This window comes from Caenorhabditis briggsae, assembly GCF_000004555.2.
Source record: "Caenorhabditis briggsae complete genome, chrX, whole genome shotgun sequence".
NCBI lineage: Eukaryota > Metazoa > Nematoda > Chromadorea > Rhabditida > Rhabditidae > Caenorhabditis > Caenorhabditis briggsae.
The window spans coordinates 20,609,824-20,625,087 of record NC_013491.2 but is presented as its reverse complement, the minus strand read 5'-3'; the positions used below and the strand labels follow the sequence as shown (position 1 = coordinate 20,625,087).

Here is a 15,264-nt window from a genome sequence, read left to right as displayed (position 1 = left end):
CTTGCCCCCCCCCCCTTTTCCCATGGGCCCCCCTTTTTCTCATGGGCCCCTCTTGTCAAAAAAAGCCGAACCGTGAAGCTGCTCGAGTCTGACTTGATTTTTTTTATAAAATGCAAAACCTCATGTTGCACGGATAGTTCTCTTTTACCTTCGTGAAAATCCTGATTTTGTTCTATCAGATTATTAGTTATTCGGAGATATACAACGACATCTGAAGCGTAAGGACTTTGACAAAATCGATGAGAAAAAAATGTACCAAAGTAATAGTTTGAATCGCGGCCAGCTGGCGTTTTCAGGGACGGTATCGACAAGTTACCAAAATGTTGACAACATGTTGCGGACCACGACGGTACATACTGTAAATCTTGGATTAATCTTGCTTTTGTTTTATTTACTAATAAAAAAATGGACAGTTGCTTTCCTTACCTTTCCTTACCTAATACCTAATAGTAAATCACCGTTTTCCTTATTTTTGCTTTTATCAGTTTTCTTCTACTTTACATCCTAAATTTCTTTTTTTTTGAGTATGGTTTTTAGTTCCATAAGATATTTGTTTGGGATATTCATTATTTTATTATGTATTATAATAAATGTCACTACAGGAATTAATATGATGTTAAAACACTAAATGAGAAGAGGGGAAATTAAAAGGTAGGATTTAGATCATTTCAATTCCTGTACGCTGCTTCAATACCATCTTGAACTATCTTCTTCACTTCAACAGTTGATTGGAGTACTTGGAGAAGCACGTAGTACTGGATGACATCGTCGTAGTGTTTTCCAATGACGCTGTAGAACCCGAGGAGATCGGCGTAGCGAGCTGGCCCATTGTGTTGGTACTTGTAAAGACAATATTGGAGTAGTGCTGCACCGTACATGTTTTGATAGATGCCAAGCAGAAATTTCCCATTCTCAGAGAGATTTGAAATTGCTGGAAATGTTTAGCATAAACGATGTCTTGTGTGTTATTCTTACCTGGATTGCAGAACAAGAGAACGGAAAGTAGAAGAAACTCCTCGTGAGTGACGTTCAGTTCCGCCAGTCTACCTACCAGACGACTTCTGATTCTGTTCTCCAATTTTGGAGAAATCCGGGGATTGGGCCATTCTGTTTTTGGCAGCAAATCCGTTCCATCTGGGAAGTTCATCGGATGTCCTGCTGGTTTCTCCATGTAGATCACTTTTTCCATGTTTAGAATCTCATTAATGGATAGATCGGTTCCTGTTGGAGTGATAAAGTCAATCAGGTATTTTCCTCGGACGATATCCATTTCGTTAAGACTCGCGATGACGGCTTCTAAACATTTTTTTTTGTTCTGATCCGTAAATAGGAGGTAGGAGGGAAGTGTCATCTTGTTTCGGAGGCATTTTTGAAATCGGCAGAATTGACAGTTCAGGTATTTGTTCTTGTCGTTGTATCGTCCATCTGGAAAGCAGTAGATGAGTTGTGTGTTACGGTAGTTAGGCTTACTATCAAAGCATCTTTCGCCCAGGTGGCACTTTCGCAAAGGAGCTGTTCGGGTAATCATTCTCCGGAAAAATACCTTACAGGCATTGCAGGATAGCACCTGAAAGTTTAAGAGACAATTACAGTAAAACCGGTATCACAAAAGACGGTTCTTCTATTACAAAGCCTTACAATTAGAAGAGCCCTTCTATTTTCCCGCCCCTTGTTCCGAATTTTTTCATTTAAAAAAAAACTAACAAATTTTCGTTCAAAATTGATAAAAATCTATCAACTTCATTAAAGATAAGCAAATTTTTTTAACAAAAAAGAGTTTTTCTTCGAATTTCGGTTGACTTGTTCATTTTCCGGACTTTTTTCTATGAAAACGTATGGAAATGTTTAATTTATCTCAAATAGAACATTTTGAAGGAGGCCATTCCCATTTTCTAAGCTTCTCGGAGGCCCTTATATTAAAGAGGCCTTTCTAATACAGGTTATAATAAGTTCTCTTTCCAACTTACCCCATAATTGAAGTCGGTAGTGAACCTGCCACAAATGGAGCAATTATTAGCCAGGGATAGCATCGTCAGAAGAAATGAGGGTTCCGAGCTATAGCTAGAGTATTTATACACTTCTAATGAATAGGATGTAGACTACGAATCCAACCACAAAGATCAAAACTGGAAGCATTTCATCTTTTGTTTTTCGGTACACATATTATCCTCCCTGCTCGACAGAAAAAGACGGAGATCACGAATCACCTGCTCCCGCCCCTATTTTTTTTTCAACGTGCTCTAATCTTCTGATTTCCTTTCTGCCCATAAGAGCACAAAATAGACATCTGCTCATGAGAGCACACCACAGGGCAAGACGCAGATTAGACTATGGAGGTGAAGTTTGAGTCTGACGCGATGTGGTGAATAAGAAATCAGAAATTCAGGCTACGGCGTTGCTTCTTTGGATATGAGGTTCAAGAATTAGTATGAGTCAACTTAGACTTGAGAGAGAAGACAAGTAGTCCTAAAGTCTGAAACCACCGTAAAACTTGCTTCTGATAGGATGGCACCCGAGCTTTGAACTTCGAGCCAATTTATCTCGGTATGTGTCAAAGATATTAAAAAGTTGTCAACTGATAAATTGTTCATCATAACATTACAATTGTTTTTCAGTTGACCAATTTTTGATATTTTGTATAAAAATTGAGATATATGAGATCGAACTTGACAACGCCGGGGCCTTTCTATTACAGGTTTTATGGTATAGATGACAACGTGAGAGAACTAGTTTTCAGCTAAAATCCTTTTCAGCAGTCCTAAAATTATTTTTCCAGTCGCAACAAGCTCTGCTAAACTCGAGTGACCAAAATAACACATGTGGCGATCAGAAGCAACGTGAATAATTGAAAGAAAAAACAAATCTGCTCATAGTTCATTAGATTCATGTGTCACTCTAGTCAGAAGATGTTAGAAAACGGGAACATTGGAGATCACGAATATAAGGCTTCGTAATAAGAGTAATTTTTGGATTTCAGAAAGCTGAAACGTTTCAATCGGAGAGGGAAGTAAATAACATTGTTTTTAGAGCTTTTTTTATAATTCTGGATTTTTTTCGATTTCTGGAAATGTTGAACATCTATTGATAGAAATATTCATTGAAAAATTCCGAAAAATTAAAAAATAATAACAAAATGAGCCGTTTCCCGAATTGAGATAGCTCTCACTCATTCTGAAACGAGGCATCAGGTAAATCACAGGTAGAAACCAGGATTTTCTTGATTTTCAGGTCTGTGATAGAATTTTGAAAAGTTAGGTATAAGTACTTTAAATCAGAGGTATTCTTATGCACAATACTCTTGATAGACAGCAAGTCAACAAATCTGTTCAGCGAGAGTTTTTGCAGAAGCTTCGGAAATGTTGGGGGTTGCTGGAAAAAAGGAACACAAACTGGAATGTCATATTTCTCATATGTGATTGTGTGGTCCTAGACAGTATGTATTTTTTGAAAGGCTTTTTGTTTCCCAGCCCCTCTTTACAAAGTGGCCTAACTTTTGCAAATGATTATTTAGGCCTTCATGGTAAATGACCTAGAAATAGTATGAGTTTCACCTTATAAGGATTCTAGGTTGTTTACCAAAATGTCATTGAAAACGCACATTGCGAAAAATAGGCCGTCGGTTAAAATTGTTTGGAAAACCCGCCAAGAAAATATTTAGCAGGGTTGCAACCGGCCGGGCCGGGCCGGGCCGAGATTATTTTTTCTCCGGCCCGCGCGGGGCGGTGGCCCGGGCCAGCCCGGACCGGACGGTTCGGCCGGTTCGGACCGTTCTAATTTAAGAAAAAACAGAAGTTATTGAAAAATTATTTGAATTTATTTCTTACACGTGGGTCGAATTGCCTATGGAACGCATCAGCTGAATATCAGGACATTTCCAAGTCATAAAAGTTGGTGGCCAACAAAACTAGAGTTTCAAAGTTTAGGCCACCAATTTAAAATGGTCTGGAAAACACATGAGGTGTAGGCTAGGCTAATTTTTCAACTACGGAGCCTGAACTTTTTCGAAAAATCGTCCGAACCTAACGAAAATCGTTCATTGTGCCCAGACACAATTAGAATACGACGCAATATACGGTACTCGATTATCTACAACTCTGGAATAACAGTCTCAAAGCGATAAATTGTGAGTTTTTCAAAGATTCGATAATAAACTATAAAGTTTAATTATGATATTTCTTCGAAATTAGTCACCTTTTGTGGTATCTTATCTTGCAAAATTTTCTTTCAACGAAAGAACTCAAAAAACGCAATATTATTCAAAGGAACATGACGTCAGTAGCATTGCGGGTCTCGTCGCGGCATTTCTTTTTCTCTTTCTTTTGAACGTTATTTCGCGTCTAGCTCACTACGTTTCCATTTTGAACGGGAGAATTAGTAAAAAAATATACTCGAAAGGTTTTTCGCTGGGAATTTCAGAAAATCAGCGAAAACATTAAAACACATAAAAAAAAGGAAAACTCGTAATTTTATTTTCAGGGACAAAATCAACTAACAAATGAATTGACATAGGAGGAAGTTCGAAGATATTTTCATTGTTTGTTATCAGTCTTCTCGACCTTCATAAAATGTGTGGAAAAATGGATACACCTGCAGATGAAGAATGAAAAGAAGATGGAGAAGATGAAAAAATGACATTATGACAAAAAAAATCGATTTTACTGTAGATGGTAGCCTACGAATGTCAGCAATGTTTTGATGTTATGGACACTGGATGAACCTGAATTTCGAAAAGATCCTCCAAGATTTTTAATGAATGAATCTTCCAAAATTAAATCACTGTAATTCGGCATTTTTTCCTTCAAACCGCAAATGTTGCACTGTAATTGTCAGTTCTTATCAAATGATTTTCAATAACCGATATGTTCATTTTTCAGAGCGATTCTGACTGTTGCTGACGTACTTCTGTCATCTCTCACGATATTTTCAAAGCTTCGAAACCACTCAATAACTGGGAATGCAACTAATGTGTCAAAAATCGAGACATCGAGTCCAACCAAATTCATTGAACGACGAATGAAACACGACGTTGAACAGAATTCTGTTTCACCAACGACATTAATTGGAAGAATTTGTAATCGGAGAAAAACAGGCCACGGCTATTTGACAAGCTGACAAAACCCAAACCCAGAAACTTGATGAAGTAGAAAATAGCCCCGTTCGCGTCGTATGTAAGAGCAATATCAAGGATTCTCTTCCTAGATATATCGAAAGTCATGGAATTTATCAATGGTGTTGAAGCACTGGCGGTTAGTTTAGGAGACAAGTTCTAGTGATACTCTCCGCCATAAATTTTGCTTGCAGAAAATCGTATTCATGTGGATATGGGACGCCTGGTGGTGGACGAAGATGCAACGGTTGAGGATACTGATTCAAGAACATAGACATATTTCGAGATGGTTTGAAACAAATCCCTCATCTCAAATGAGTTTGGCATAATTTGATTGATGTGGTCAACGGCCCTGTCTAGTCCCAATACGTGAGTTTTTTTCAATTTCAAAAATGTATTGAAATTTTTATATAAAAAAGGCAAAGCGAATAAATGAAAATTCAAAAAAAACTTAACGATATTTATGAAGTGGAGTGATTTTGAATTCTTCACGGGAAAGCTCGATCCTCGCTGCCACATGGTCCTTGCGTACAACATCAACGGATTTGTTGTTGTTTTTGGTACTGAAAAAAAAACGGTTTTCTAGATTTAGTTGTTTTATTTAAGTTTTTACGATAGAAATATTAGTTAAACTTACCACATGGGCCAATGAGTATATTTTATCAGGTCACACAGCAAAACTCCATTCATTCCACTGACTTTAAAATTACGAACCACCCCATAGTCTACCCAAATCGCAATTAAATTTGCAATGTCTAACTTTGTGAGTTCAGAAGTTTTCATTTCAATGTTTCTGTCACCACGAACAATGTCTGCCAACGTTTCAAACCCAAGTGGGCAGAAACGCTAGACGAAACATTTGAATTGAATTTTTAAACTCACGAGAAGCTCAAAAATTGACGCTGCTTTCTCTTCGTTCTCATACTTACAACCATCATCAAACTTCATGACTTTAAAGTTGACCGATTTTATGGAGAAAAAGTCAATGAAAAGCTCAATATACCGACATTTTTCCAAGGTTTTTGCTTCGAAAAGAAGCTCGTCTCGTTTTGGACAGTAGATCATGGATTTTTTACAATTTTCTGGGTTAATTGAGAAATGCGAGAAATTCATATGATTCACTGCTCTAAACTTCATAGTGAACTTTTTGGATGACTTGGGAAATAGAATTTCGAGTTTTGGTTCTTGCTTGATTGTAATGCTCATAATGACGTTCTTGTCCTTAGCGTACTCCTTAATCAGTTTCTCATTCTCCTCGGATTTTTGAGAAAGTGTCCACCTGAAAATGAAGAGGTCGTATTATTAGTTTTTAAGAGCTAGGCTTGTTCAAATCTAGAAAAAGACATTACTGTTTTCCCTATATTTTCCGGGAAACACTACTATCAATTTGTTGTGTGCAAGAAATTTCTGTTTGAAAATTGTCAAAACTGCCTATCCTCATTTTATTCAAAAGTTACCGTAGTTCCTCCAATTAGAGCCCACACAGAGCTTCAACTTTAAGCTCAGTTATCTCGCTTCCTGTAAAACATATAAGAACTTTGCTAACTGATAAAGTATTTATCATAATATTACCAATATTTTTTTTAGTTTTCGGGTATTTTATATCTTCCATAAGAACTAAAATAATTGAGTAGTTTTTCTTAATTTCGGTATATGGTCTTTCTAGAGTTTTTCTGGTCTCTAACATTATTTTGTCGTTTTTCAGGGAATGTTATTGAATTCTTATGAGAAACTTCAAGAATTCACTTTAAAAAATTTAGATTGATTGAGAAAAAGAGCTGAAAATTGGCCTTAAAAATTTCCAGTTTTCCAGAAAAAATATTTCGATTAACTTACATATCACAGATTGATACGTCGGCAAATTTGAAAATCTTGTTGAATGCTACCATAATTGCAACTAGTGCATTGGAGACAAAACTGACTGAAAGAGTACGAATTGTTTGAAAAGATGATTGGTTTAAAAATGGCAGATAAGCGAAATAAGAACATAATAAACAAATAAATCGCCGATTGATTAAAAAAAAAAAGAAAATTGTCGACGACGTAGAAATCGAATGATGTCTAATGATTTTAAATAGGACGTGGGGAACCGTCGCAGTACGGTTGATCGATAGAGCACACATTGACTTCGGCAAGCGTACTCCTGGGAAAATCGATCGATGCTCGGTTTGATCTTCTTCCGGTCTGTTGTGAGACTAACAATCTGTCAATGTTCGGAGTGGTAAAAGTATTGTCGACCAAGAGGGAGAGAGAAAGAGAGAGTGAGAGCGGGACAATCTGAAGATGCCAGAATGAGCAATTTACAGGGTTTTACGATGTCAATGACAGATGTGGAGGAGATCGAATCAAGGTACAGTGAATTGAGCTACGATGTCCAGAGAGAACGAGGGTAACGCAATTCTGAACAGAATTTCGGTAATTCAATTTTAACGTTTTCTAGTTACCCAGATGTTCTGAAAATTGAGGCTGAATGTGTGTTCTCAGATATTTGAAAAAGTAATTATAATTTATTACTTATTTCAAATGAACGGAATGAAGTATTGAAGAAATTCATATTACCATGATTTATTTAAATTTTAAAATTGAGGAAAGAAACACTGACAGTTGATAGTAAGCAAAAGGTTACATTCTGCAATTTCCTGATATAGATGGACAATAGGGAGTATCATTAAATGGATTGAGAGATAAGGAGGGAACAACAAAAATAATACCAAAAATGGATATTTCAAAATTTAGAAATTCAGTGAAATTAGAGTTTCTCAAGGGTGACGGCTCCATTGACAAGGGAAACGCGGGCACGAGTTTGGTCAGCGCTGACGATGATGACGATGTTCCGGGCGATTGTGGATCTGAAAATTGAAATTGTTCAAGTTCGGTAAGAAACTTTAATGTGAAACTCACTCAACCTGGGCTCCCACAATTCCTCTGATGGTTGATTCGGAGGAAATTTTACAAGTAAAGGCATCGATACGACTTCCCATTGCCCAGTAGTGAACAAGAGCCCTTATTTCAGTTGGTGTTAACTTTGGCACAAAGATATTGTTGAGCGCAGTTTGTGAAGACGCATTTTTTATAATGCTTTCCATCATTTCGAAGGTGATGTGGTTTCCTTCACAATCGAACCGTTTGATGATCGATCCAGAATTCCGAAGCGCACTGCCGAGTGCTTTCAATGGTCCATACATTCCTTCCTTGGCCTTGATTTCTACCTTTTTCACAGAGAACGAATCGATGATATTTCCTATATGTTTCTCGAATGCCAGTTTGGTTAACTGACTATCAGAAGTTTCGAACGTGTAGCCAACCCCATCTACGAGTTCAGTTCGAATATCCCAATCGTTGATCCCTGTGAAAAAAGAAATGAGATTAAACATAAATTAATTTTTTTGAAAAATTGGAATACAACGGTCACTAGGATTTACAGAAAAGCGTTTTTTTTCAGTTGATTTTTGGTCATTTCGATCATTTTCAAGAGTCTGAAGCTTGGTTGTCAAACTGTCGATTTCTTTGTGAGCTTTACAGTGTGTGAAACAGACCTGGTTAGAAAACGTTGCACTCTCAGAATTTTGAAAATTATTAGTTTTCCAGCTAGTTGCCGATTTCTAAAGGAGACCTGTTTTTTCACGTTTTTAGTACAAAAACCGGTAAAAAAAGTGTCTTTCAGAAATCGACGGGTAGCTGAAAAATTAGGGATTTTCGAAAAATTCCGTGGGTACGGAGTATTCAATCTAGGTCTGTTTTATACCCTCCAAAATTTTCAAAGTGATTGGAAACTGGATAGCCGAGGTCCAGACTTCAGAAAATGTCAAAAACCAAATTAAAATACGTTTTTGTTCATTTAATTGATTGTATGTTAGCTTAATCAAATCGCCGAAAGTCTACATGAGTTTTCCAGTTAACTAGATAAAACTTCATTTCAAAGTGATTCTATCATAAACTCACATTGATAACATCGACGTGCAACAATACCAAAGCCGCGTTTCGTTTTGTACTCAAAAGTTGCTTTTTTCCCTCTACCAGCCCCACTCGATTTCAGCGAAATCTTCAAAACGTTGGCGAGATCAATGGTGGCCGTCATGTTCATACGTTTGGTCATCTCCTTGAAGATTCGGAGCTCCGCTGAATTGTTCTTGATACTGACGTAACTGTAAATTCTAGCAGTGAGAATGTGAGAACCTAAAGAACCTACAGAACGTCGAGTCGGGTGCCGGCATGACGTCTTTGGAATTCATTGACGGCTTGCGGAGAAATCATTATTTGCTGAAAATCAACTTTATGATTGGAGAAACATTAATCAACGATCTTAGAAAATAATTACAAAACAAGAATAGGGAGAGAGAGAGAGAGATGATGATGATGAAGAGTGAATGAATAACGAGTGGATGAATATGAGGACTTTTTGCGAAAAACGAAAGGCGGAGTCAAAACTGCAAATACGTAAACGGTACTAAACTCCACCTCAAATTTTTAATTATCATTATTTAGTATCTGTATACCATTAAGTATTGTAGTTTATGGGGTATACTGTATACTCCGAGTCATAAAGTCATAAAAGGTAGCTGGAATGATTCTCTATTTCAAAAGTGAACAGTAGTTTACACTGTTGATAGAAATGAGAATGTACACTAAACAGAATCTGCTGAAAAGGTTTTCGCGAATATTTCAAACAGTGGGAGATGGAAAAATATTCAGAAAAATAATTTATAGAATTGTCTGAAATTTTCCATTTTTCAAACCAAAAATCTCAAAATCGAACGACATTGAACAAAATTAAAGCCAATCATAGGCCCGGTAGAAAAACTTGCATTTGATAATGAATCAACAAAGAAAAATGCAATAACGAACTCCTAGAAGAAATACAATAACGGACTCTTAGAAATTGTAGAAATATCTCAATGGGCAGCTTGGCTCGATCGAGCTGTTCTAATAGCCTTGCATTCTTTGGTAATACGCTTCAATTCTTTTTCAAGACCCTCAATTTCTTTCTCGTGTTGACCATCTAGGCGAGTTTCGATATCTTCGATTGTTCGATCTCTCTGATGTTGATACCCTCTGTATAGTTTGGCTTCAAGTTTGCGAACAATATGTTCCATGTAACCATAATCGACTTATTTTTTAATTTTCGAAATATACTATTTTTTTTCTGAAATAGTAAACTTAAAATTAATGTGAACTTGATCCAAGACGTGCTAATTCCATTATGATAATGATATGTGTATTTTCATTTTTTATTATGAATGATTTACAAGATTACAAAAACAAAATAAACTGGAGAAATTCAAATGTGTGGTGGGAGAAAATATGAAAAATGTTTAAATTATACGAGAATGTTAACGGAACAGCAAGGTGGCATGATGTTGGATACAAGAAAATGGATTTTTACAAAGTAAACTGACTAAGTATGGCAAAAAATGTGACAAAAAATGTGCAAGTTTAAGATTGCAAATTAGGTGATAAATTCATAAAAAAAAAGAAAAAAAAGTATTGGGGAGATGGAAAATCAAAATTAATTTGAAAAAGCAGTGAAGGAAAAGTAACGTGGGACGGTTTAAAAAAAAGAGAAGACATAAATATGAAGCGAGAATCAGTAAAATTTCCTTTTGAAATGTGGTCCCAAACTCATGTCCCAGTCTGAGGCAATAGCAGCATCTTCAATTCGAATTTCAATAGTTGTTAATTTACATTTCAATTGGAAGTGCCACCCATCTGAGTTCCCTTCGACCTTGAACAGTTCCATTACAAGTGGCGACAAAGATTCTGCTTCGCCAACAATTGTACTATCATACTTTGATTTGAAAACTCTCAGAGTGTAGTCCGATTTTCTGATATAGACAAAACGCAGTTTTTCTGCTCCTTTGGCATCCCTGAAAAGTTTTTCGGTCAAGAATATGTATTTGAATTTTTCGCTAGAAAAGGTAACGCAAAATCCCAACTAGATTTTTTTAAAACCTGGAGATACAAGGGCCTAGTTTTCCATAAACACACCTGATGTAAACATAATCGGCGGCAATCTTGTCCGTTTTCCTCTCTTCATAATTCTTCTTTTTCAGTCCAAAATTTTGTGGCTTCTTGAAGAGTGAAGATGGGTTCCTCAACTGCAAAATTCATGTTTTTCTTACTTTTTTGTTATTTCTCTATACACCTTTTTTCCAATTTTAACGCGAAGCTTCCCTTTGGTGACATCGGTGATGCTGTCCGGAAAAAGTGTCCCAGCATCGCCTGTAAATTGTAATATTTTTTGTTAATAGCATTGATATTTATGCAAACATACAGTCCTCCAGAATTTTATCATTACAATCAGGACACACATTTCCTTGATTGTATTTCGTGTTGGCGAGTGGTGCGCGTCCGACGCAACGGCTGCAGATGGCCTGAAAATGGGAAAGATTTAGGGTTAGAAAGAATTTTTCTAACAACTCACAATGCCACAATTCTTACAGCTTCTTCTCTTAGACAACATCGTGAATGACGATCCGCACCCCTCAATCATGCACTCGGTTACATCTGCTTTTGGCACTTGAATCGGCTTCAACAACTTCAAGTCCATGTGCTGCTCAAGATTCTTGCGTCCGATTCTTTTGCTGGCCTGTTCCTGGGAATGGCGGATAGCGTTTTCCCATGTAGTCTTTTCCTCCTTCTTCTCAAAATAAAAGCTGAACGATTTTACTGCACTCAAGATCTCCAGAACTTCACCACCTTCAGGAGTATCGGGACTGATTTGGATTTCACTAATGTCCAGAAAATAGCTTTTCTTGACATTGAAATTCTTGCTCTTCCATGATCGTTTGAGTCTACACACGCATAGTAAGTCGGTGAAGAGCACAAGATGTCGGGTTTGCTTCTTATTTCGGCTTTGCTTTTTCACCGGTCCTTCTTTGATGAAATACCGCGCGTTCTTGTACACATTTAGTTTCCCCTAAAATGGCGATTTAAGGTAATACCAATTAACAAAGATACTGGGAATCCCCTTTTCAAAAATTTTCTGAATCTCGAAATGTTCCGATTCGGGAAAATTCTGACAAGGGAAGTGTTTTCAGAGGGGTGTTGAGAATTAGATCAAAATTTGTACAAAAGTACTTTCGAACATGCTGAATACGATTTCAGCAATATCTCGGTCATAACCCTAATAGAAACAAAAATATGGGCTCTCAAAGTGTTTTCAGCACTAAATTTTGACCCAAAACGTGCATTTTTCGAGCTTTAAAACTCTTTTTCCAGGATTTTTTCAAGCGGGAAACTATTTTTTTGATCATTTCTCTATCATCTGAAACATTTTTTGTACAATTTCAAAAAAAAAATTTTCGATTTTACCCACACACTTTAAAATTTATTTTTTGAGAATTTTTTTGAAAGTGCAAAAAAGTCTTTCAAACATTCAGAAATGATAGAAACATCATTTTCATAGAATTTGGCAGCTCGATTTCGTCCGTGAGCCCTGATAATTCACAAAATCTGATAATTGCAAGAAATTTGAAAAACTGTAACTTCTCAAATATAGCACAAAATTGCACGGAATACACAGAAATATGTAAAGATCATTTGGGTGATCGATTTTTTCAGACGAAGATTTTCAGCTTGTTGATGATACTATGACCTGGATTTTTTCGTCATCGTGTTACGGATATCTCAAACTATCAGTACTGAAATTTTTAGAAAATTTTCTACGCCCCTCTGAAAACACTTCCCTTGTGAGTTTGGGAATTTCGGAATTTTCTGATTTTCGAAACAGCTTTTTTGGGGAGCTCCTTTTCCAAAAAAATTGGCAAGTTCTGAAACTTTGGAATTGTATTAAAACGTGTTGAAAACGTGCTAGGTGTTACCTCACTGACAATTTTTAAGAACTTATGGTGGCTTCGGAGCTTTTTGAAAAAAGCGTCAAATTCAGACTCTGTATTCTTTTGGAACTGTTGAGGCGTTGAACTGATTGATTGTCGGACAGTTTGGCGAGGTTCGGTAGAAGACGTGGAAGTCTCACATGTGTATTGATCCGGAGGAGGTGCCGTTCTGAAATATTATTTCACAAATTTGACTGGCTTTGAAATATTTATCTTTAAATATTTTAGCTTTTTACGGTTTTTTTTACAAGGAAACATCAACACCTAGTGAACCCACACTTCTGTGAAATGTTCAAGAGAGATTCGAAATAGCTTAGGTGGACATCGCTAAACTTTTAAAATCCGCCGGTCGATTTCATCCCAGTTATATCAATTGCAGTACCGAAAATCGCTTTTTCAATGCAAAATAGAAATTTTCGAAAACGATTTTATCAAGATAAGGGATGTTTCAAAATAGGAAATTTATTGTGTTATATATAGAATTGAATAAAGTTTTCTAATTCATACTATTTCTCGAAAAAAAAGTTTTGAATAATATATTTTCAATTTTTCTACATAAAGTCCCCACTAACCTTTCTTCCTTATATTTCTTAACTTTATCCTCCGAATGAAGCCTTGTCAAAGAAGATGGTGTTTTGCCGAGCTTCGAATTTCTACAATAGGTTTTTATGTTTTGCATATTCTCAAAATAATGACTACCTGGCACATTCTTGAGCATTCCATTTTGCTATCATATCCCGAACTCCTTGCCGTGCCTCTGATAGACGAGTAGCCAAAGGGGACGAGCTTCGTTCATCCGATGAATAGTCGAATGAATCCTCGATGTCGATTGGTTTCCTTCCGTATGCCATAATTATATGGAGAGTGGATTGAAGGAGGGGGGGGGGGGGGGGGGGTAGTACCTTAAATTAATAAAATTATTCAAGATATTGATTTTAAAAGATTGCCAAAGAGAGGCCCGAGCGGTTGAACGCTAAATCAGTTGAATTCTAGTGAGTCATTGTTTTGATAGTATCCGAAAAAAAATCACATTTTCACAATAACATTGAGAGAGGAAAAGAGAGGGAGAAAAAGTAAAAAAAAAAGAATATTTTGGTTCGCAAACCGAGTTTATTGAGATACCGTAACCACTATAGTTGGAAACTCATAATCTGACTCAAAATGAACGGTTACCAAGTATTTTGATTTTCTCAAAGTATTGTGTATCGTAATTTGTGAAAGCTGCTCAAGTTTTTGCAACAACTTGATATAAGCTCGAAAATGTGAGGAGCTTTATGTTAGCGAAAAAATCAGGATAACAAACTTCACAAAAAAAAATTAGTTTAAAATTTTTCATACACTTAAAAAAAAAGTAAATTGACATTGCATTTGAAACGTTTTGTTTTGAAAAAGTTATTTAAATTACAGAATTTCCCAAACTATGATTTGAAACGTATTATGGTTAAACGGTAATGTGATTTGATAAGGACTCAAACTAATCTAAACAATGAGAAATAGTGAGCTTATGTATGACTATTCTGATATCCAGCCTTGACTTTTACAGAAAAACAAAAAAATCTGAAAATCGCTTTCAAGGCGATACAAAGATATGTCATTCAAAAATCAGAAAATGGTGAACAGATAAACACAAAAATGATTCAAAACAGTGAATTGATTTCATCCCGTCCAATGAGTCATATCAGCTTTGAGGGTTCTCGAAAAATCTGAAAACAGATAGAGATAGACAAAGCGCGAGAGAGGGAAAAGGAATAGACAAAACATTCATTATACAGTCAAAAATATCAAAATTGAACTTTCAACTTTAATTTAGGTACAATGAACATTTAATGGATCGCAATTGTTTTAATTCAGATATTTGTTTTTCAAAGATATACCGTATTACTCTTAAAAGAAAGCCACTCAAACCGTCAACTTTGAGCTCAATTATCTCATTTCCCGTAGAAGAAATCAAAAAGTTGTCAACTGATGACATGTTTATCATAATATCACCAGTATTTTATTAATTGACAACTTTCTGATATCTCTTAAATAAATCGAGATAATCAAGCTCAAAGTTAACAGTTTGGGTGGGCTTCTGTTAGTTTTAATACGGTATTCTTCGAGTAACCAAAGTCACATATCTGCGATATAATAAGAATCCGAAAATTATATATTCTAAATTCAGAACATTACTTAAAATTACATAACTATTATTCACTCATCGTCGTGGTAACAGGTGCAAACAATGTGCATTGCTAGAGTTCGACACTGTTCAAGTTTTTTTTCTTTCAAACATTCCAAATGGATTTGGTGCAGCTGTTGTAAGTCCATCTCATCTTTCTC

The 15,264-nt window shown here is 36.1% G+C and overlaps 3 protein-coding genes across 3 annotated transcripts; all 3 read right to left on the bottom strand.

Moving 5' to 3' along the window:
- Positions 1-668: 668 nt before the first annotated feature.
- Positions 669-2,030, bottom strand: CBG10233 (the record flags this gene model as incomplete). Its single annotated transcript, XM_045240726.1, has 3 exons — positions 669-931; positions 976-1,567; positions 1,968-2,030. 3 exons carry the CDS (start codon positions 2,028-2,030, stop codon positions 669-671), a joined length of 918 nt encoding a protein of 305 aa, XP_045094238.1.
- Positions 2,031-5,558: 3,528 nt separating this feature from the next.
- On the bottom strand, positions 5,559-6,996 carry CBG25743 (the record flags this gene model as incomplete). The annotated part of the gene is made up of 4 exons (XM_045240725.1): positions 5,559-5,670; positions 5,745-5,953; positions 5,990-6,386; positions 6,944-6,996. 4 exons carry the CDS (start codon positions 6,994-6,996, stop codon positions 5,559-5,561), a joined length of 771 nt encoding a protein of 256 aa, XP_045099007.1.
- Positions 6,997-7,856: 860 nt separating this feature from the next.
- On the bottom strand, positions 7,857-13,793 carry CBG10230 (the record flags this gene model as incomplete). Its single annotated transcript, XM_002631919.1, has 12 exons — positions 7,857-7,956; positions 8,009-8,453; positions 9,050-9,252; positions 9,297-9,367; positions 10,848-10,971; positions 11,093-11,202; positions 11,250-11,326; positions 11,379-11,478; positions 11,529-12,023; positions 12,928-13,111; positions 13,515-13,595; positions 13,642-13,793. The coding sequence occupies 12 exons, from the start codon at positions 13,791-13,793 to the stop codon at positions 7,857-7,859; spliced, it is 2,142 nt and encodes a 713-aa protein (XP_002631965.1).
- Between the last annotated feature and the right edge of the window lie 1,471 nt (positions 13,794-15,264).